The sequence below is a fragment of the Oncorhynchus keta genome, chromosome 23 (assembly GCF_023373465.1).
Source record: "Oncorhynchus keta strain PuntledgeMale-10-30-2019 chromosome 23, Oket_V2, whole genome shotgun sequence".
Taxonomy (NCBI): Eukaryota; Metazoa; Chordata; class Actinopteri; order Salmoniformes; family Salmonidae; genus Oncorhynchus; species Oncorhynchus keta.
The window spans coordinates 3,266,110-3,288,106 of record NC_068443.1 but is presented as its reverse complement, the minus strand read 5'-3'; the positions used below and the strand labels follow the sequence as shown (position 1 = coordinate 3,288,106).

The 21,997-nt window shown below is 46.2% G+C and overlaps 1 protein-coding gene across 2 annotated transcripts in view; it reads right to left on the bottom strand.

Moving 5' to 3' along the window:
* The window catches only part of LOC118378592 (retinal-specific phospholipid-transporting ATPase ABCA4-like), a 140,470-nt gene extending 118,767 nt beyond the window's left edge, over positions 1–21,703 (bottom strand). For both annotated transcript variants that reach the window (XM_052475962.1, XM_052475963.1), the window contains exons 1-7: positions 20,826–21,703; positions 16,760–16,871; positions 14,000–14,093; positions 13,583–13,724; positions 11,827–11,966; positions 10,373–10,500; positions 4,672–4,869 (exon numbers count right to left, since the gene is read on the bottom strand). In XM_052475962.1, coding sequence (XP_052331922.1) covers positions 4,672–4,869; positions 10,373–10,500; positions 11,827–11,966; positions 13,583–13,724; positions 14,000–14,093; positions 16,760–16,825 — 768 coding nt within the window. In that variant the 5' untranslated portion in view covers positions 16,826–16,871; positions 20,826–21,703. The remainder of the gene's footprint in view (positions 1–4,671; positions 4,870–10,372; positions 10,501–11,826; positions 11,967–13,582; positions 13,725–13,999; positions 14,094–16,759; positions 16,872–20,825) is intronic.
* Between the last annotated feature and the right edge of the window lie 294 nt (positions 21,704–21,997).

Sequence of the window (21,997 nt, the reverse complement as noted above, 5' to 3'; positions counted from 1 at the left end):
GAGGAGGAGGAGAAAGAGGAGGAGGAGGTGGAGGAGGGGGAGGAGGAGGAGGAGGAGAAAGAGAAAGAGGAGAACGAGGAGGAGGAGGAGGAGAAAGAGGAGGAGGAGGAGGAGGAGGAGAAAGAGGAGAACGAGGAGGAGGAGGGGGAGTAGGAGCAAGAGGAGGATGAGGAACAGGAGGAGGAAGAGGAGGAAGAAGAGGAGGAGGAGGAGAAAGAGGAGAAGGAGGAGGAGAAAGAGGAGGAGGAGGAGAACGAGGAGGAGGAGAAAGAGGAAAAGGAGGAGGAGAAACAGGAGGAGAAACAGGAGAAGAAGGAGGTGAAAGAGGTCGGGGAGGTGAAGGAGGAGGAGGAGGAGGAGGAAGAGGAGGAGGAGGAGGAAGGATTGGAGGAAGTAAAGAGAAACAGGTAAAGTGATAGGATACCAAAACAAAAACATTTGGTAAGTAGGTCTGTATCAGCATGGTGCTACTAGTAGGTCTGTATCAGCATGGTGCTACTAGTAGGTCTATATCAGCATGGTGCTACTAGTAGGTCTGTATCAGCATGGTGCTACTAGTAGGTCTGTATCAGCATGGTGCTACTAGTAGGTCTGTATCAGCATGGTGCTACTAGTAGGTCTGTATCAGCATGGTGCTACTAGTAGGTCTATATCAGCATGGTGCTACTAGTAGGTCTGTATCAGCATGGTGCTACTAGTAGGTCTGTATCAGCATGGTGCTACTAGTAGGTCTATATCAGCATGGTGCTACTAGTCGGTCTATATCAGCATGGTGCTACTAGTAGGTCTGTATCAGCATGGTGCTACTAGTAGGTCTATATCAGCATGGTGCTACTAGTAGGTCTATATCAGCATGGTGCTACTAGTAGGTCTGTATCAGCATGGTGCTACTAGTAGGTCTATATCAGCATGGTGCTACTAGTAGGTCTGTATCAGCATGGTGCTACTAGTAGGTCTATATCAGCATGGTGCTACTAGTAGGTCTATATCAGCATGGTGCTACTAGTAGGTCTGTATCAGCATGGTGCTACTAGTAGGTCTATATCAGCATGGTGCTACTAGTAGGTCTATATCAGCATGGTGCTACTAGTAGGTCTGTATCAGCATGGTGCTACTAGTAGGTCTATATCAGCATGGTGCTACTAGTAGGTCTATATCAGCATGGTGCTACTAGTAGGTCTGTATCAGCATGGTGCTACTAGTAGGTCTATATCAGCATGGTGCTACTAGTAGGTCTGTATCAGCATGGTGCTACTAGTAGGTCTGTATCAGCATGGTGCTACTAGTAGGTCTGTATCAGCATGGTGCTACTAGTAGGTCTATATCAGCATGGTGCTACTAGTAGGTCTGTATCAGCATGGTGCTACTAGTAGGTCTATATCAGCATGGTGCTACTAGTAGGTCTATATCAGCATGGTGCTACTAGTAGGTCTGTATCAGCATGGTGCTACTAGTAGGTCTATATCAGCATGGTGCTACTAGTAGGTCTGTATCAGCATGGTGCTACTAGTAGGTCTGTATCAGCATGGTGCTACTAGTAGGTCTGTATCAGCATGGTGCTACTAGTAGGTCTATATCAGCATGGTGCTACTAGTAGGTCTGTATCAGCATGGTGCTACTAGTAGGTCTGTATCAGCATGGTGCTACTAGTAGGTCTGTATCAGCATGGTGCTACTAGTAGGTCTGTATCAGCATGGTGCTACTAGTAGGTCTGTATCAGCATGGTGCTACTAGTAGGTCTGTATCAGCATGGTGCTACTAGTAGGTCTGTATCAGCATGGTGCTACTAGTAGGTCTGTATCAGCATGGTGCTACTAGTAGGTCTGTATCAGCATGGTGCTACTAGTAGGTCTGTATCAGCATGGTGCTACTAGTAGGTCTGTATCAGCATGGTGCTACTAGTAGGTCTGTATCAGCATGGTGCTACTAGTAGGTCTATATCAGCATGGTGCTACTAGTAGGTCTGTATCAGCATGGTGCTACTAGTAGGTCTGTATCAGCATGGTGCTACTAGTAGGTCTATATCAGCATGGTGCTACTAGTAGGTCTGTATCAGCATGGTGCTACTAGTAGGTCTGTATCAGCATGGTGCTACTAGTAGGTCTGCATGGTGCTACTAGTAGGTCTAGCATGGTGCTACTAGTAGGTCTGTATCAGCATGGTCATGGTGCTACTAGTAGGTCTGTATCAGCATGGTGCTACTAGTAGGTCTGTATCAGCATGGTGCTACTAGTAGGTCTGTATCAGCATGGTCATGGTGCTACTAGTAGGTCTGTATCAGCATGGTCATGGTGCTACTAGTAGGTCTGTATCAGCATGGTGCTACTAGTAGGTCTATATCAGCATGGTGCTACTAGTAGGTCTGTATCAGCATGGTGCTACTAGTAGGTCTGTATCAGCATGGTGCTACTAGTAGGTCTGTATCAGCATGGTGCTACTAGTAGGTCTATATCAGCATGGTGCTACTAGTAGGTCTGTATCAGCATGGTGCTACTAGTAGGTCTGTATCAGCATGGTGCTACTAGTAGGTCTATATCAGCATGGTGCTACTAGTAGGTCTGTATCAGCATGGTGCTACTAGTAGGTCTGTATCAGCATGGTGCTACTAGTAGGTCTGTATCAGCATGGTGCTACTAGTAGGTCTGTATCAGCATGGTGCTACTAGTAGGTCTGTATCAGCATGGTGCTACTAGTAGGTCTGTATCAGCATGGTGCTACTAGTAGGTCTGTATCAGCATGGTGCTACTAGTAGGTCTGTATCAGCATGGTGCTACTAGTAGGTCTGTATCAGCATGGTGCTACTAGTAGGTCTGTATCAGCATGGTGCTACTAGTAGGTCTGTATCAGCATGGTGCTACTAGTAGGTCTGTATCAGCATGGTGCTACTAGTAGGTCTGTATCAGCATGGTGCTACTAGTAGGTCTGTATCAGCATGGTGCTACTAGTAGGTCTGTATCAGCATGGTGCTACTAGTAGGTCTGTATCAGCATGGTGCTACTAGTAGGTCTATATCAGCATGGTGCTACTAGTAGGTCTGTATCAGCATGGTGCTACTAGTAGGTCTGTATCAGCATGGTGCTACTAGTAGGTCTGTATCAGCATGGTGCTACTAGTAGGTCTGTATCAGCATGGTGCTACTAGTAGGTCTGTATCAGCATGGTGCTACTAGTAGGTCTGTATCAGCATGGTGCTACTAGTAGGTCTGTATCAGCATGGTGCTACTAGTAGGTCTGTATCAGCATGGTGCTACTAGTAGGTCTGTATCAGCATGGTGCTACTAGTAGGTCTGTATCAGCATGGTGCTACTAGTAGGTCTGTATCAGCATGGTGCTACTAGTAGGTCTGTATCAGCATGGTGCTACTAGTAGGTCTGTATCAGCATGGTGCTACTAGTAGGTCTGTATCAGCATGGTGCTACTAGTAGGTCTGTATCAGCATGGTGCTACTAGTAGGTCTGTATCAGCATGGTGCTACTAGTAGGTCTGTATCAGCATGGTGCTACTAGTAGGTCTGTATCAGCATGGTGCTACTAGTAGGTCTGTATCAGCATGGTGCTACTAGTAGGTCTGTATCAGCATGGTGCTACTAGTAGGTCTGTATCAGCATGGTGCTACTAGTAGGTCTGTATCAGCATGGTGCTACTAGTAGGTCTGTATCAGCATGGTGCTACTAGTAGGTCTGTATCAGCATGGTGCTACTAGTATGGTCTGTATCAGCATGGTGCTACTAGTAGGTCTGTATCAGCATGGTGCTACTAGTAGGTCTGTATCAGCATGGTGCTACTAGTAGGTCTGTATCAGCATGGTGCTACTAGTAGGTCTGTATCAGCATGGTGCTACTAGTAGGTCTGTATCAGCATGGTGCTACTAGTAGGTCTGTATCAGCATGGTGCTACTAGTAGGTCTGTATCAGCATGGTGCTACTAGTAGGTCTGTATCAGCATGGTGCTACTAGTAGGTCTATATCAGCATGGTGCTACTAGTAGGTCTGTATCAGCATGGTGCTACTAGTAGGTCTGTATCAGCATGGTGCTACTAGTAGGTCTGTATCAGCATGGGTGCTACTAGTAGGTCTGTATCAGCATGGTGCTAGGTCTGTATCAGCATGGTCTGTAGTAGGTCTGTATCAGCATGGTGCTACTAGTGGTGCTACTAGGTCTGTATCAGCATGGTGCTACTAGTAGGTCTGTATCAGCATGGTGCTACTAGTAGGTCTGTATCAGCATGGTGCTACTAGTAGGTCTATATCAGCATGGTGCTACTAGTAGGTCTATATCAGCATGGTGCTACTAGTAGGTCTATATCAGCCTGGTGCTACTAGTAGGTCTATATCAGCATGGTGCTACTAGTAGGTCTGTATCAGCATGGTCTGTATCAGCATGGTCATGGTGCTACTAGAGGTAGAGAATGCCAGGTCTATATCAGAGAGATGAGAGAGACTAGTAGGTCTGTATCAGAGATGAGAGAGAGAGATGGTGCTACTAGAGGTAGAGAGATGAGAGGAGACTAGAGAGAGAGAGAGAGAGAGAGAGAGAGAGAGAGAGAGAGAGAGAGAGAGAGAGAGAGAGAGAGAGAGAGAGAGAGAGAGAGAGAGAGAGAGAGAGAGAGAGAGAGAGAAAAACAGATTGATACACACAGATAGAGCCTAGGAAAGACATCCATCATGCCGTACCAGTCTGAAGATCTTGAAGAAGTCAACATTAGCATAGAGCATGTCCTCTATCTTCTGCAGGCGCTGCTGTGTCAGGGCACACATGGCGTTACGTACTCCGTACATGCCTCTCCGGCTGGGGAAGATTATAAACCTCTCCAGAAGAGCCTGGCTGCAGGCGATGTCCTTCAAGTGGAGGTCTGGAACACCGTGGGCAAACTGCATAGGGGGGAGAGGGGGAGAGAGACACAGAGAGAGAGAGAGAGAGAGACACAGAGAGAGAGAGAGACAGAGAGAGAGACAGAGAGAGAGAGAGACACAGAGAGACATAGAGACAGAGAGAGAGACAGAGAGACAGAGAGAGAGACAGAGAGACACAGAGACAGACAGAGACAGACAGACAGACAGACAGACAGACAGACAGACAGACAGACAGACAGACAGACAGACAGACAGACAGACAGACAGACAGACAGACAGACAGACAGACAGACAGACAGACAGACAGAGAGAGAAGACCATGGTCAGATTACATTTTATTTGGTATTTCATTTTATTGTCCCAGTATGGATGAGATAAATTACCATCAACAAACGTTGCAGACAGAAATGTGTACCCCCCAAAAAAGCATCAGAAAAGTTGTTTCTAATACAACCTCCCCATGTTTCCTTCTAGCCAGTCCACGGGACTGCAACAACAACCTCCCCATGTTTCCTTCTAGCCAGTCCACGGGACTGAAACAGCAACATCCCCATGTTTCCTTCTAGCCAGTCCACGGGACTGAAACAGCAACATCCCCATGTTTCCTTCTAGCCAGTCCACGGGACTGAAACAACAACCTCCCCATGTTTCCTTCTAGCCAGTCCACGGGACTGAAACAACAACCTCCCCATGTTTCCTTCTAGCCAGTCCACGGGACTGAAACAACAACCTCCCCATGTTTCCTTCTAGCCAGTCCACGGGACTGAAACAACAACATCCCCATGTTTCCTTCTAGCCAGTCCACGGGACTGAAACAACAACATCCCCATGTTTCCTTCTAGCCAGTCCACGGGACTGAAACAACAACCTCCCCATGTTTCCTTCTAGCCAGTCCACGGGACTGAAACAACAACCTCCCCATGTTTCCTTCTAGCCAGTCCACGGGACTGAAACAACAACATCCCCATGTTTCCTTCTAGCCAGTCCACGGGACTGAAACAACAACCTCCCCATGTTTCCTTCTAGCCAGTCCACGGGACTGAAACAACAACCTCCCCATGTTTCCTTCTAGCCAGTCCACGGGACTGAAACAACAACATCCCCATGTTTCCTTCTAGCCAGTCCACGGGACTGAAACAACAACCTCCCCATGTTTCCTTCTAGCCAGTCCACGGGACTGAAACAACAACCTCCCCATGTTTCCTTCTAGCCAGTCCACGGGACTGAAACAACAACCTCCCCATGTTTCCTTCTAGCCAGTCCACGGGACTGAAACAACAACCTCCCCATGTTTCCTTCTAGCCAGTCCACGGGACTGAAACAACAACCTCCCCATGTTTCCTTCTAGCCAGTCCACGGGACTGAAACAACAACATCCCCATGTTTCCTTCTAGCCAGTCCACGGGACTGAAACAGCAACATCCCCATGTTTCCTTCTAGCCAGTCCACGGGACTGAAACAACAACATCCCCATGTTTCCTTCTAGCCAGTCCACGGGACTGAAACAACAACCTCCCCATGTTTCCTTCTAGCCAGTCCACGGGACTGAAACAACAACCTCCCCATGTTTCCTTCTAGCCAGTCCACGGGACTGAAACAACAACCTCCCTATGTTTCCTTCTAGCCAGTCCACGGGACTGAAACAACAACCTCCCCATGTTTCCTTCTAGCCAGTCCACGTGACTGAAACAACAACATCCCCATGTTTCCTTCTAGCCAGTCCACGGGACTGAAACAACAACATCCCCATGTTTCCTTCTAGCCAGTCCACGGGACTGAAACAACAACATCCCCATGTTTCCTTCTAGCCAGTCCACGGGACTGAAACAACAACCTCCCCATGTTTCCTTCTAGCCAGTCCACGGGACTGAAACAACAACATCCCCATGTTTCCTTCTAGCCAGTCCACGGGACTGAAACAGCAACCTCCCCATGTTTCCTTCTAGCCAGTCCACGGGACTGAAACAACAACATCCCCATGTTTCCTTCTAGCCAGTCCACGGGACTGAAACAACAACATCCCCATGTTTCCTTCTAGCCAGTCCACGGGACTGAAACAACAACCTCCCCATGTTTCCTTCTAGCCAGTCCACGGGACTGAAACAACAACCTCCCCATGTTTCCTTCTAGCCAGTCCACGGGACTGAAACAACAACCTCCCCATGTTTCCTTCTAGCCAGTCCACGGGACTGAAACAACAACCTCCCCATGTTTCCTTCTAGCCAGTCCACGGGACTGAAACAACAACCTCCCTATGTTTCCTTCTAGCCAGTCCACGGGACTGAAACAACAACCTCCCCATGTTTCCTTCTAGCCAGTCCACGGGACTGAAACAACAACATCCCCATGTTTCCTTCTAGCCAGTCCACGGGACTGAAACAACAACCTCCCCATGTTTCCTTCTAGCCAGTCCACGGGACTGAAACAACAACCTCCCCATGTTTCCTTCTAGCCAGTCCACGGGACTGAAACAACAACATCCCCATGTTTCCTTCTAGCCAGTCCACGGGACTGAAACAACAACATCCCCATGTTTCCTTCTAGCCAGTCCACGGGACTGAAACAACAACATCCCCATGTTTCCTTCTAGCCAGTCCACGGGACTGAAACAACAACATCCCCATGTTTCCTTCTAGCCAGTCCACGGGACTGAAACAACAACCTCCCCATGTTTCCTTCTAGCCAGTCCACGGGACTGAAACAACAACATCCCCATGTTTCCTTCTAGCCAGTCCACGGGACTGAAACAACAACCTCCCCATGTTTCCTTCTAGCCAGTCCACGGGACTGAAACAACAACATCCCCATGTTTCCTTCTAGCCAGTCCACGGGACTGAAACAACAACATCCCCATGTTTCCTTCTAGCCAGTCCACGGGACTGAAACAACAACCTCCCCATGTTTCCTTCTAGCCAGTCCACGGGACTGAAACAACAACATCCCCATGTTTCCTTCTAGCCAGTCCACGGGACTGAAACAACAACCTCCCCATGTTTCCTTCTAGCCAGTCCACGGGACTGAAACAACAACCTCCCCATGTTTCCTTCTAGCCAGTCCACGGGACTGAAACAGCAACATCCCCATGTTTCCTTCTAGCCAGTCCACGGGACTGAAACAACAACATCCCCATGTTTCCTTCTAGCCAGTCCACGGGACTGAAACAACAACCTCCCCATGTTTCCTTCTAGCCAGTCCACGGGACTGAAACAACAACATCCCCATGTTTCCTTCTAGCCAGTCCACGGGACTGAAACAACAACATCCCCATGTTTCCTTCTAGCCAGTCCACGGGACTGAAACAACAACATCCCCATGTTTCCTTCTAGCCAGTCCACGGGACTGAAACAACAACCTCCCCATGTTTCCTTCTAGCCAGTCCACGGGACTGAAACAACAACCTCCCCATGTTTCCTTCTAGCCAGTCCACGGGACTGAAACAACAACCTCCCCATGTTTCCTTCTAGCCAGTCCACGGGACTGAAACAACAACCTCCCCATGTTTCCTTCTAGCCAGTCCACGGGACTGAAACAACAACCTCCCCATGTTTCCTTCTAGCCAGTCCACGGGACTGAAACAACAACATCCCCATGTTTCCTTCTAGCCAGTCCACGGGACTGAAACAACAACCTCCCCATGTTTCCTTCTAGCCAGTCCACGGGACTGAAACAACAACCTCCCCATGTTTCCTTCTAGCCAGTCCACGGGACTGAAACAACAACCTCCCCATGTTTCCTTCTAGCCAGTCCACGTGACTGAAACAACAACCTCCCCATGTTTCCTTCTAGCCAGTCCACGGGACTGAAACAACAACCTCCCCATGTTTCCTTCTAGCCAGTCCACGGGACTGAAACAACAACCTCCCCATGTTTCCTTCTAGCCAGTCCACGGGACTGAAACAACAACATCCCCATGTTTCCTTCTAGCCAGTCCACGGGACTGAAACAACAACCTCCCCATGTTTCCTTCTAGCCAGTCCACGGGACTGAAACAACAACCTCCCCATGTTTCCTTCTAGCCAGTCCACGTGACTGAAACAACAACATCCCCATGTTTCCTTCTAGCCAGTCCACGGGACTGAAACAACAACATCCCCATGTTTCCTTCTAGCCAGTCCACGGGACTGAAACAACAACATCCCCATGTTTCCTTCTAGCCAGTCCACGGGACTGAAACAACAACATCCCCATGTTTCCTTCTAGCCAGTCCACGGGACTGAAACAACAACCTCCCCATGTTTCCTTCTAGCCAGTCCACGGGACTGAAACAACAACCTCCCCATGTTTCCTTCTAGCCAGTCCACGGGACTGAAACAACAACCTCCCCATGTTTCCTTCTAGCCAGTCCACGGGACTGAAACAACAACCTCCCCATGTTTCCTTCTAGCCAGTCCACGGGACTGAAACAACAACATCCCCATGTTTCCTTCTAGCCAGTCCACGGGACTGAAACAACAACCTCCCCATGTTTCCTTCTAGCCAGTCCACGTGACTGAAACAACAACATCCCCATGTTTCCTTCTAGCCAGTCCACGGGACTGAAACAACAACATCCCCATGTTTCCTTCTAGCCAGTCCACGGGACTGAAACAACAACATCCCCATGTTTCCTTCTAGCCAGTCCACGTGACTGAAACAACAACCTCCCCATGTTTCCTTCTAGCCAGTCCACGGGACTGAAACAACAACCTCCCCATGTTTCCTTCTAGCCAGTCCACGGGACTGCAACAACAACCTCCCCATGTTTCCTTCTAGCCAGTCCACGGGACTGAAACAGCAACATCCCCATGTTTCCTTCTAGCCAGTCCACGGGACTGAAACAACAACCTCCCCATGTTTCCTTCTAGCCAGTCCACGGGACTGAAACAACAACCTCCCCATGTTTCCTTCTAGCCAGTCCACGGGACTGAAACAACAACCTCCCCATGTTTCCTTCTAGCCAGTCCACGGGACTGAAACAACAACCTCCCCATGTTTCCTTCTAGCCAGTCCACGGGACTGAAACAACAACCTCCCCATGTTTCCTTCTAGCCAGTCCACGGGACTGAAACAACAACATCCCCATGTTTCCTTCTAGCCAGTCCACGGGACTGAAACAACAACCTCCCCATGTTTCCTTCTAGCCAGTCCACGGGACTGAAACAACAACATCCCCATGTTTCCTTCTAGCCAGTCCACGGGACTGAAACAACAACCTCCCCATGTTTCCTTCTAGCCAGTCCACGGGACTGAAACAACAACCTCCCCATGTTTCCTTCTAGCCAGTCCACGGGACTGAAACAACAACCTCCCCATGTTTCCTTCTAGCCAGTCCACGGGACTGAAACAACAACCTCCCCATGTTTCCTTCTAGCCAGTCCACGGGACTGAAACAACAACCTCCCTATGTTTCCTTCTAGCCAGTCCACGGGACTGAAACAACAACCTCCCCATGTTTCCTTCTAGCCAGTCCACGGGACTGAAACAACAGCGAAACAGAGCACTATCTCCCTAGTTATTAATTCTACCTGTTCTTCCTATATACCTGTTCTGGACGGACTTGAGCGTTGACCAGCTGATGAACCACAGACTCTGACAGGCCAACGTCTCTCAGCAGGAAGGCTGTCAACATCTCATCATCCTTCAGGATATCCTCTATCTTCAGACCTCGACCTGGAACAGGAATTAAACATGGATACTGAGGGATAACGAAGAGGAGGTGTATCCTGTGGGAGAGGAAGACGAGGTGTATCCTGTGGGAGAGGAAGAGGAGGTGTATCCTGTGGGAGAGGAAGAGGAGGTGTATACTGCAGGAGAGGAAGAGGAGGTGTATCCTGTGGGAGAGGAAGAGGAGGTGTATACTGCAGGAGAGGAAGAGGAGGTGTATCCTGTGGGAGAGGAAGAGGAGGTGTATACTGCAGGAGAGGAAGAGGAGGTGTATACTGAGGGAGAGGAAGAGGAGGTAGATACTGCAGGAGAGGAAGAGGAGGTGTATACTGAGGGAGAGGAAGAGGAGGTGTATACTGAGGGAGAGGAAGAGGAGGTGGATACTGCAGGAGAGGAAGAGGAGGATTGAAGGTGTATTCCAAACAGAAGCAAACAGCCAAAACGGGTTGGACTTGTTTGTTGTAACTAACCTGGACTTGTTTGTTGTAACTAACCTGGACTTGTTTGTTGTAACTAACCTGGACTTGTTTGTTGTAACTAACCTGGACTTGTTTGTTGTAACTAACCTGGACTTGTTTGTTGTAACTAACCTGGACTTGTTTGTTGTAACTAACCTGGACTTGTTTGTTGTAACTAACCTGGACTTGTTTGTTGTAACTAACCTGGACTTGTTTGTTGTAACTAACCTGGACTTGTTTGCTGTAACTAACCTGGACTTGTTTGTTGTAACTAACCTGGACTTGTTTGTTGTAACTAACCTGGACTTGTTTGTTGTAACTAACCTGGACTTGTTTGTTGTAACTAACCTGGACTTGTTTGTTGTAACTAACCTGGACTTGTTTGTTGTAACTAACCTGGACTTGTTTGTTGTAACTAACCTGGACTTGTTTGTTGTAACTAACCTGGACTTGTTTGTTGTAACTAACCTGGACTTGTTTGTTGTAACTAACCTGGACTTGTTTGTTGTAACTAACCTGGACTTGTTTGTTGTAACTAACCTGGACTTGTTTGTTGTAACTAACCTGGACTTGTTTGTTATAACTAACCTGGACTTGTTTGTTGTAACTAACCTGGACTTGTTTGTTGTAACTAACCTGGACTTGTTTGTTGTAACTAACCTGGACTTGTTTGTTGTAACTAACCTGGACTTGTTTGTTGTAACTAACCTGGACTTGTTTGTTGTAACTAACCTGGACTTGTTTGTTGTAACTAACCTGGACTTGTTTGTTGTAACTAACCTGGACTTGTTTGTTGTAATGTTTTTCTACGGTTTGCTACAGCATTAATAAATACATCCCTGGACTCATGGTGCTGCAGGGTGATTGTCAGTACCGGCTATCTGTTCTGGTGTGTTACAGATGGTGTCCATGAAGTTGTTCATGACGGCCATGTCCTCCCACAGCCGACCCAACTGCTGGAACTCTGGGTCGTCAAACAACAACTCATTGGAGTCAGCCCAGAACCGCGCCAGTCTAAAACACAGAACATAGAACCAACCAAGACAATTGAGTATAGAACCGTGAAGAACCCAGCAGAACATCTTAGTTTACAGCACAGAACCATGGATAACCCAGCATAACATCTGAGTCTACAACACAGAACCGTGGAGAACCCAGGAGAACATCTGAGTCTAAAAGACACATGTTCTTCTTGGTGGTAATAGAGAAAAAGATGAGAGGTTGAAGTAGAGAGGGAGGAGACAGAGATGGACAGGGAGAGAGGGATAAGACTGAGTGATGATGAGGGAGAGGGAGAGAGGGAATTGACTGAGTGATGATGAGGGAGAGGGAGAGGGAGAGAGGGATGAGACTGAGAGATGATGAGGGAGAGGGAGAGAGGGATGAGACTGAGAGACGGTGAGGGAGAGAGGGATGAGGCTGAGAGATGATGTGGGAGAGGGAGAGAGGGATGAGACTGAGAGATGATGAGGGAGAGGGAGAGAGGGATGAGACTGAGAGATGGTAAGGAAGAGGGAGGAAACAGAGACGGAGAGGGAGAGAGGGATGAGACTGAGAGATGATGTGGGAGAGGGAGAGAGGGATGATACTGAGAGACGGTGAAGTAGAGAGGGATGAGACTGATATACAAGAGGGAGAGAGGGATGAGACTGAGATACAAGAGGGAGAGAGGGATGAGACTGAGAGATGGTGAGGGAGAGAGTGATAAGAGGGATGAGACTGAGTGACGGTGAGGGAGAGAGGGATGAGGCTGAGAGAAAGAGAGGGAGAGAGGGATGAGAGAGACGGAGAGGGAGAGAGGGATGAGACTGGGAGGCAGAGAGGCAGAAAGGGAAGAGACTGAGAGATGATGAGGGAGAGAATGATGAGGCTGAGAGACGGAGAGGGAGAGAGGGATGAGACAGAGACGGAGAGAGGGATGAGGCTGAGAGACGGAGAGGGAGAGAGGGATGAGACAGAGAGGGAGAGAGGGATGAGACTGAGAAATGGTGAGGGAGAGAGGGATGAGACTGGGAGACGGTGAGGGAGAGAGGGATGAGACTGAGAGACGGTGAGGGAGAGAGGGATGAGACTGAAACGTTTACAGGGCTGATTCCCAAAATAAACGATGTTTACATGAGTATTCTCAATGAAAAGTGGCTAATGAGGAGGCCACTGTTCCATTTGCCTACTAACGAATTGACACACTCCTCAACCACTCAACCACTTATCGGTTTCCGGGTCACTGAGGAGAGAGGGTGGGGAAGAAAGGACAGAGGACGGACTTTTACAAGAAAACTCCAGAGAGATCTAGAAAGAGAAGGATGAGATATTGATGAAGAAAGGAGAGAAGAGAGAGGAGAGAGGGGAAGAGATAGAGAGCAGGGAAGAGAGAGAGAGGAGAGAGGGGAAGAGAGAGGGGAAGAGAGAGAGGAGAGAGGGGAAGAGAGAGAGGAGAGAGGGTAAGAGAGAGGGGGAGAAGGATGAGAAAGGAGAAAGTTGTAATAAAAGAAATATAAGCTATAAAAGGTAGGAGGGCGTAAGATGTACACTATCCTGGATCTCACATGTAGTTGTTGTAGTTGTTGAGCTCACATACGGTGGGTTATGAGGGGTTATAAGGGGTTATAAGAGGTTATAAGGTATCTCACATGCAGTTGTTGTAGTTGGAGACGACCCCAGGGCCCTCTGCCCTGGTAGGGTGTTTGAAGCAGGGGTTGTTGGCGTTACAGAAGATACCCTGGATCCATGGGATGATACCTGTGGAAGGCATGGCCTTGTTGGGGAAGTGACCTGGAGAGACAAGACAGGGAGTGAAAGATCAAGTATAACAAATATATGAATTACTTGAGCACTGAAGAAACGTGAGAAGCAGTCAGACCAGGTTCAAACTGAAAACAACCTTCAAATCTCTTATCAAGAGGATTTCATTTCATTTGCTTCAGTCATTTCTGATATAAACCATTTTCAGGTCCCCCAGACTCTATAAGATACTAATAAACGGCACAGAGAGAAATAGTTATAACTAATAAACGGCACAGAGAGAAATAGTTATAAGTGAGTCTTACATTCATGTTGTTTGTAAAGAGGGTTGGCTTTCCTCAACCACACCAGACCAATGAACAGAATCACCGGCCACAGAATCTCCACCAGGAAGCGGGTCTGAACAGAGATGTGGAAGAGAGAGAATTTACTTACAAATTTACAGTATATGTATTAATATAACTGAATAGTGTAATAACTTTCATGTTAACTAGCTGTTGTAATAGCTGTTGTAAAAACTGTTGTAATAGCTGTTGTAATAACTGTTGTAATAGCTGTTGAAATAACTGTTATACTAGCTGTTGTAATAGCTGTTGTAATAGCTGTTGTAATAGCTGTTGTAATAGCTGTTGTAATAGCTGTTGTAATAGCTGTTGTAATAGCTGTTGTAATGGCTGTTGTAATGGCTGTTGTAATAGCTGTTGTAATAACTGTTGTAATAGCTGTTGTATTAACTGTTGTAATAGCTGTTGTAATAAGTGTTGTAATAGCTGTTGTAATAGCTGTTGTAATAGCTGTTGTAATAGCTGTTGTAATAGCTTACAGCTGAGGAAGCAGATATATCAACTGAGGAAACAGATATATCAACTGAGGAAACAGATATATCAACTGAGGAAACAGATATATCAACTGAGGAAACAGATATATCAACTGAGGAAGGAGATATATTAACTGATGAAGGAGATATATTGACTGAGGAAGGAGATATATTAACTGAGGAAGGAGATATATTAACTGAGGAAGGAGATATATTAACTGAGGAAGGAGATATATTGACTGAGGAAACGGATATATCAACTGAGGAAGGAGATATATTGACTGAGGAAGGAGATATATTGACTGAGGAAGCAGATATATTAACTGAGGAAGGAGATATATTAACTGAGGAAGGAGATATATTAACTGAGGAAGGAGATATATTAACTGAGGAAGGAGATATATTGACTGAGGAAACAGATATATCAACTGAGGAAGGAGATATATTAACTGAGGAAGGAGATATATTAACTGATGAAGGAGATATATTGACTGAGGAAGGAGATATATTGACTGAGGAAGGAGATATATCAACTGAGGAAGGAGATATATTAACTGAGGAAGGAGATATATTAACTGAGGAAGGAGATATATTAACTGAGGAAGGAGATATATTAACTGAGGAAGGAGATATATTGACTGAGGAAACAGATATATCAACTGAGGAAGGAGATATATTGACTGAGGAAGGAGATATATTGACTGAGGAAGCAGATATATTAACTGAGGAAGGAGATATATTAACTGAGGAAGGAGATATATTAACTGAGGAAGGAGATATATTAACTGAGGAAGGAGATATATTGACTGAGGAAACAGATATATCAACTGAGGAAGGAGATATATTAACTGAGGAAGGAGATATATTAACTGATGAAGGAGATATATTGACTGAGGAAGGAGATATATCAACTGAGGAAGGAGATATATTAACTGAGGAAGGAGATATATTAACTGAGGAAGGAGATATATTAACTGAGGAAGGAGATATATCAACTGAGGAAGCAGATATATTAACTGAGGAAGGAGATATATTGACTGAGGAAACAGATATATCAACTGAGGAAACGGATATATTAACTGAGGAAGCAGATATATTAACTGAGGAAGGAGATATATTAACTGAGGAAGGAGATATATCAACTGAGGAAGCAGATATATTAACTGAGGAAGGAGATATATTGACTGAGGAAACAGATATATCAACTGAGGAAACAGATATATCAACTGAGGAAGGAGATATATTAACTGAGGAAGGAGATATATTAACTGAGGAAGGAGATATATTAACTGAGGAAGGAGATATATTAACTGAGGAAGGAGATATATTGACTGAGGAAGGAGATATATTAACTGAGGAAGGAGATATATTGACTGAGGAAGGAGATATATTGACTGAGGAAGGAGATATATTAACTGAGGAAGGAGATATATTAACTGAGGAAGGAGATATATTAACTGAGGAAGGAGATATATTGACTGAGGAAACAGATATATTAACTGAGGAAGCAGATATATTAACTGAGGAAGGAGATATATTAACTGAGGAAACAGATATATTTACTGAGGAAACAGATATATCAACTGAGGAAACAGATATATTAACTGAGGAAGCAGATATATTAACTGAGGAAACAGATATATTAACTGAGGAAACAGATATATTAACTGAGGAAGCAGATATATTAACTGAGGAAACAGATATATCAACTGAGGAAACAGATATATTAACTGAGGAAGCAGATATATTAACTGAGGAAACAGATATATCAACTGAGGAAACAGATATATTAACTGAGGAAGCAGATATATCAACTGAGGAAACAGATATATTAACTGAGGAAACAGATATATTAACTGAGGAAGCAGATATATTAACTGAGGAAACAGATATATTAACTGAGGAAACAGATATATTTACTGAGGAAACAGATATATTTACTGAGGAAACAGATATATTAACTGAGGAAACAGATATATCAACTGAGGAAACAGATATATCAACTGAGGAAACAGATCATTAACTGAGGAAACAGATATATTAACTGAGGAAGCAGATATATCAACTGAGGAAACAGATATATCAACTGAGGAAACAGATATATCAACTGAGGAAACGGATATATGACACACCAGGGAGGGTGTTACTGAACTGTTTCGTTGTTGATTTACTCAAAGGAACAATACTTTGATTAATTTATACAACACCGTGTTGATGAAAGACAGTTGGGATAGCGAGTTAGCAGTACCTTCTGTCTCTTGCGTAGAGTCCAATTCTTCCACAGCAGAAGGCGAATCTGACTTCCTGTATTCATCACTCTGCTTCTGAAGCCCTCAACGGGTCCTCCTACACTGTCAGACCTGGGGAATGCACAACTTTCAATGGTAATGTTCACCACTTTATGTCAAACAGATGATTCAGACGACTGGTGTGTGTGTGTGTGTGTGTGTGTGTGTGTGTGTGTGTGTGTGTGTGTGTGTGTGTGTGTGTGTGTGTGTGTGTGTGTGTGTGTGTGTGTGTGTGTGTGTGTGTGTGTGTGTGTGTGTGTGTGTGTGTGTGTGTGTGTGTGTGTGTGTGTGTGTGTATCACGCGTCAAAGTCAGGTGCACTGCACATGTGTGCTCCTCCACTTCAGAAAATGTCAGACGTGTCAGTTGAATGGTTCAGAACACGTCCAGTCACTACTGGCTTGGTGGACTAGGTACACGTCCAGTAACTAGGTACACGTCCAGTCACTACTGGCTTGGTGGACTAGGTACACGTCCAGTAACTAGGTACACGTCCAGTCACTACTGGCTTGGTGGACTAGGTACACGTCCAGTAACTAGGTACACGTCCAGTCACTACTGGCTTGGGGCGACAGGAGAAACAGATGGACTATGACATAGGCAGACTGATGTACTAGGTAGACAACCAGCTGTCTGGAATACCAGGCCTGGAGCGACAGGGGAAACAGATGGACTATGACATAGGCAGACTGATGTACTAGGTAGACAACCAGCTGTCTGGAATACCAGGCCTGGAGCAGAGAATACCACTGTCCAAAGGGATTTGACAGGCTGTCATTATCTGTCTGACAAAATGTAGGTCATTAAAATCCGGTAACTCAAATACTAATTAGGGACAAAAACAACTCTGTGTATAGCACTTAGAAGGACGACATCCTTATTGAAACTGATCCAACTATGTCCTAGTGATCTCAGACGGGAAAAGCATGTGTCATAAATATCAACACAGTAACTAGCCCTGAATCAACACAGTAACTGGCCCTGAATCAACACAGTAACTAGCCCTGAATCAACACAGTAACTGGCCCTGAATAAACACAGTAACTAGCCCTGAATCAACACAGTAACTAGCCCTGAATCAACACAGTAACTGGCCCTGAATCAACACAGTAACTGGCCCTGAATCAACACAGTAACTGGCCCTGAATCAACACAGTAACTAGCCCTGAATCAACACAGTAACTGGCCCTGAATCAACACAGTAACTAGCCCTGAATCAACACAGTAACTATCCCTGAATAAACACAGTAACTAGCCCTGAACCAACACAGTAACTAGCCCTGAATCAACACAGTAACTAGCCCTGAATCAACACAGTAACTAGCCCTGAATCAACACAGTAACTAGCCCTGAATCAACACAGTAACTAGCCCTGAATCAACACAATAACTAGCCCTGAATCAACACAGTAACTTGCCCTGAATCAACACAGTAACTAGCCCTGAATCAACACAGTAACTAGCCCTGAATCAACACAGTAACTAGCCCTGAATCAACACAGTAACTAGCCCTGAATCAACACAGTAACTAGCCCTGAATCAACACAGTAACTAGCCCTGAATCAACACAGTAACTAGCCCTGAATCAACACAGTAACTGGCCCTGAATCAACACAGTAACTAGCCCTGAATCAACACAGTAACTAGCCCTGAATCAACACAGTAACTAGCCCTGAATCAACTGTCATCCTGTCATCCTGTCATCCATCCTGCCATCCATCCTGCCATCCTGTCATCCATCCTGCCATCCTGTCATCCTGTCATCCATCCTGCCATCCTGTCATCCTGCCATCCTGTCATCCTGTCATCCTGCCATCCATCCTGTCATCCTGTCATCCTGCCATCCATCCTGTCATCCTGTCATCCATCCTGCCATCCTGTCATCCTGTCATCCATCCTGCCATCCATCCTGTCATCCTGCCATCCATCCTGCCATCCTGTCATCCATCCTGCCATCCTGTCATCCATCCTGCCATCCTGTCATCCATCCTGCCATCCTGTCGTCCTGTCATCTTGCCATCCTGTCATCCATCCTGCCATCCTGTCATCCATCCTGCCATCCTGTCGTCCAGTCATCCTGTCATCCTGCCATCCTGTCATCCTGCCATCCTGTCATCCTGCCATCCTGTCATCCATCCTGTCATCCTGCCATCCTGTCATCCTGCCGTCCTGTCATCCTGCCGTCCTCTCATCCTGTCATCCTGTCATCCTGCCATCCTGTCATCCTGCCATACTGGCATACTGTCATCCTGCCATCCTCTCTTCCTGGCATCCATCCTGCCATCCTGCCACCCTGTCATCCATCCTGCCATCCTGTCATCCTGTCATCCATCCTGCCATCCTGTCATCCTGCCATCCTGTCATCCTGCCATCCTGTCATCCTGCCATCCTGTCATCCATCCTGTCATCCTGTCATCCATCCTGCCATCCTGTCATCCTGTCATCATTCCTGCCATCCTGCCATCCTGTCATCCTGCCATCCTGTCATCCTGTCATCCTGCCATCCATCCTGCCATCCTGTCATCCATCCTGCCATCCTGTCATCCTGTCATCCATCCTGTCATCCTGCCATCCTGTCATCCATCCTGCCATCCTGTCATCCATCCTGCCATCCTGTCGTCCTGTCATCCTGCCATCCTGTCATCCTGCCATCCTGTCGTCCTGTCATCCTGTCATCCTGCTATCCTGTCATCCTGTCATACTGTCATCCTGCCATCCTGTCATCCTGTCATCCTGCCATCCTGTCATCCTGCCATACTGTCATCCTGTCATCCTGCCATACTGTCATACTGCCATCCTCTCATCCTGCCATCCTCTCATCCTGCCAACCAGTCATCGTGCCATCCTGTCATCCTGCCATACTGTCATACTGTCATACTGTCATCCAGTCATCCTGCCATCCTGTCATCCTGTCATACTGTCATACTGTCATACTGTCATCCTGCCATACTGTCATACTGTCATACTGTCATCCTGCCATCCTGCCATACTGTCATACTGTCATACTGTCATCCAGTCATCCTGTCATCCTGCCATTGCCAAACCCAACCAGCCAACTGTACCAGAAAATGTCCACCGTAACAACACAAGAATCAACACAGTAACTAGCCCTGTCCAGAGACATGATAAAGAATCAACACAGTAACTAGCCCTGTCCAGAGACATGGGAGGAATCAACACAGTAACTAGCCCTGTCCAGAGACAAGGAAGGAATCAACACAGTAACTAGCCCTGTCCAGAGACAAGGAAGGAATCAACACAGTAACTAGCCCTGTCCAGAGACATGGGAGGAATCAACACAGTAACTAGCCCTGTCCAGAGACAAGGAAGGAATCAACACAGTAACTAGCCCTGTCCAGAGACAAGGAAGGAATCAACACAGTAACTAGCCCTGTCCAGAGACATGGGAGGAATCAACACAGTAACTAGCCCTGTCCAGAGACATGGGAGGAATCAACACAGTAACTAGCCCTGTCCAGAGACATGATAAAGAATCAACACAGTAACTAGCCCTGTCCAGAGACATGGGAGGAATCAACACAGTAACTAGCCCTGTCCAGAGACATGGGAGGAATCAACACAGTAACTAGCCCTGTCCAGAGACATGGGAGGAATCAACACAGTAACTAGCCCTGTCCAGAGACATGATAAAGAATCAACACAGTAACTAGCCCTGTCCAGAGACATGGAAGGAATCAACACAGTAACTAGCCCTGTCCAGAGACATGATAAAGAATCAACACAGTAACTAGCCCTGTCCAGAGACATGGAAGGAATCAACACAGTAACTAGCCCTGTCCAGAGACATGGGAGGAATCAACACAGTAACTAGCCCTGTCCAGAGACATGATAAAGAATCAACACAGGAATGTATCCCTATGTCTGAATGTCAATACGGTATAGTTTGTTTAAGGTGAATTATCAATGATTTAGGGCCTTATAATTTGTCCATTTGACCTAGGCCCATGGACTGCTTGACCCTATACAGTGAACTCATCTACCAAGACAAAAAACAATTACATCCTTACCTCTAGGAGACAGATGGAGAAATCATACATCTAGAGAAATAATGTAATAAAGGCAATATAATCCCAGACGTTGAAGCTGTAAGTAAAGCTCTTCTCGTCAGTCCCAGTTACCCATCTTTCCTTCGGTCCCAGTTATCTCTCTTCTCTTCAGTCCCAGTTATCTATCTTTTCTTCAGTCTCAGTTATCTCTCTTCTCTTCAGTCCCAGTTACAGCTCTTCTCTTCAGTCCCAGTTATCTCTCCTCTTCTCTTCAGTCCCAGTTACCAATCTTTTCTTCAGTCCCAGTTATCAATCTTCTCTTCAGTCCCAGTTATATCTCTTCTCTTCAGTCCCAGTTATCTCTCTTCTCTTCAGTCCCAGTTATCTCTCTTTTCTTCAGTCCCAGTTATCTCTCTTCTCTTCAGTCCCAGTTATCTATCTTCTCTTCAGTCCCAGTTATCTCTCTTCTCTTCAGTCCCAGTTATCTCTCTTCTCTTCAGTCCCAGTTATCTCTCTTCTCTTCAGTCCCAGTTATCTCTCTTCTCTTCAGTCCCAGTTATCTCTCTTCTCTTCAGTCCCAGTTATCTCTCTTCTCTTCAGTCCCAGTTACCAATCTTTTCTTCAGTCGGCAGAACAGTAGCCTATGGGATAAAGCTTTGGACTAGTAGCCGAAAGGTTGCAAGATTGAATCCCTGAGCTGACAAGGTACAAATCTGTTGAACAAGGCAGTTAACTCACTGTTCCTAGGCTGTCATTAGAAATAAGAATTTGTTTGGGTTAAATTAAAAGTCTCAGTTTACTGCTCTTCTCTTCAGTCCCAATTACCTCTCTTCTCTCTTCTTCAGTCCCAGTTGCCGCTCTTCTCCTCTCTTTACTGTTGTCTGCGTAACGGCAGCTGTCTTCTTCCAGGTTAGTAACACTCCTCCTTAATCCCATTCCCTTAATCTCCTCGTCCTAGTCCTGAGGCAGCTCAACATGCACAGCCACAGGAGCAACAGAAAAGAAAAACAGTCATCCATTTTGTTTCAGACCTGTAGCTGTGACGAATCATTGACTAAACATGAGGGGCTGTGGGGTTGTTGAAGTTGTTATCACGTTGTTTGAGTAGTGATGTTTAAGAGTTAAATGGCTGTGCTGGGGAGCTACAGTTGAAGTCGGAAGTTTACATACACCTTAGCCAAATACATTTAAAC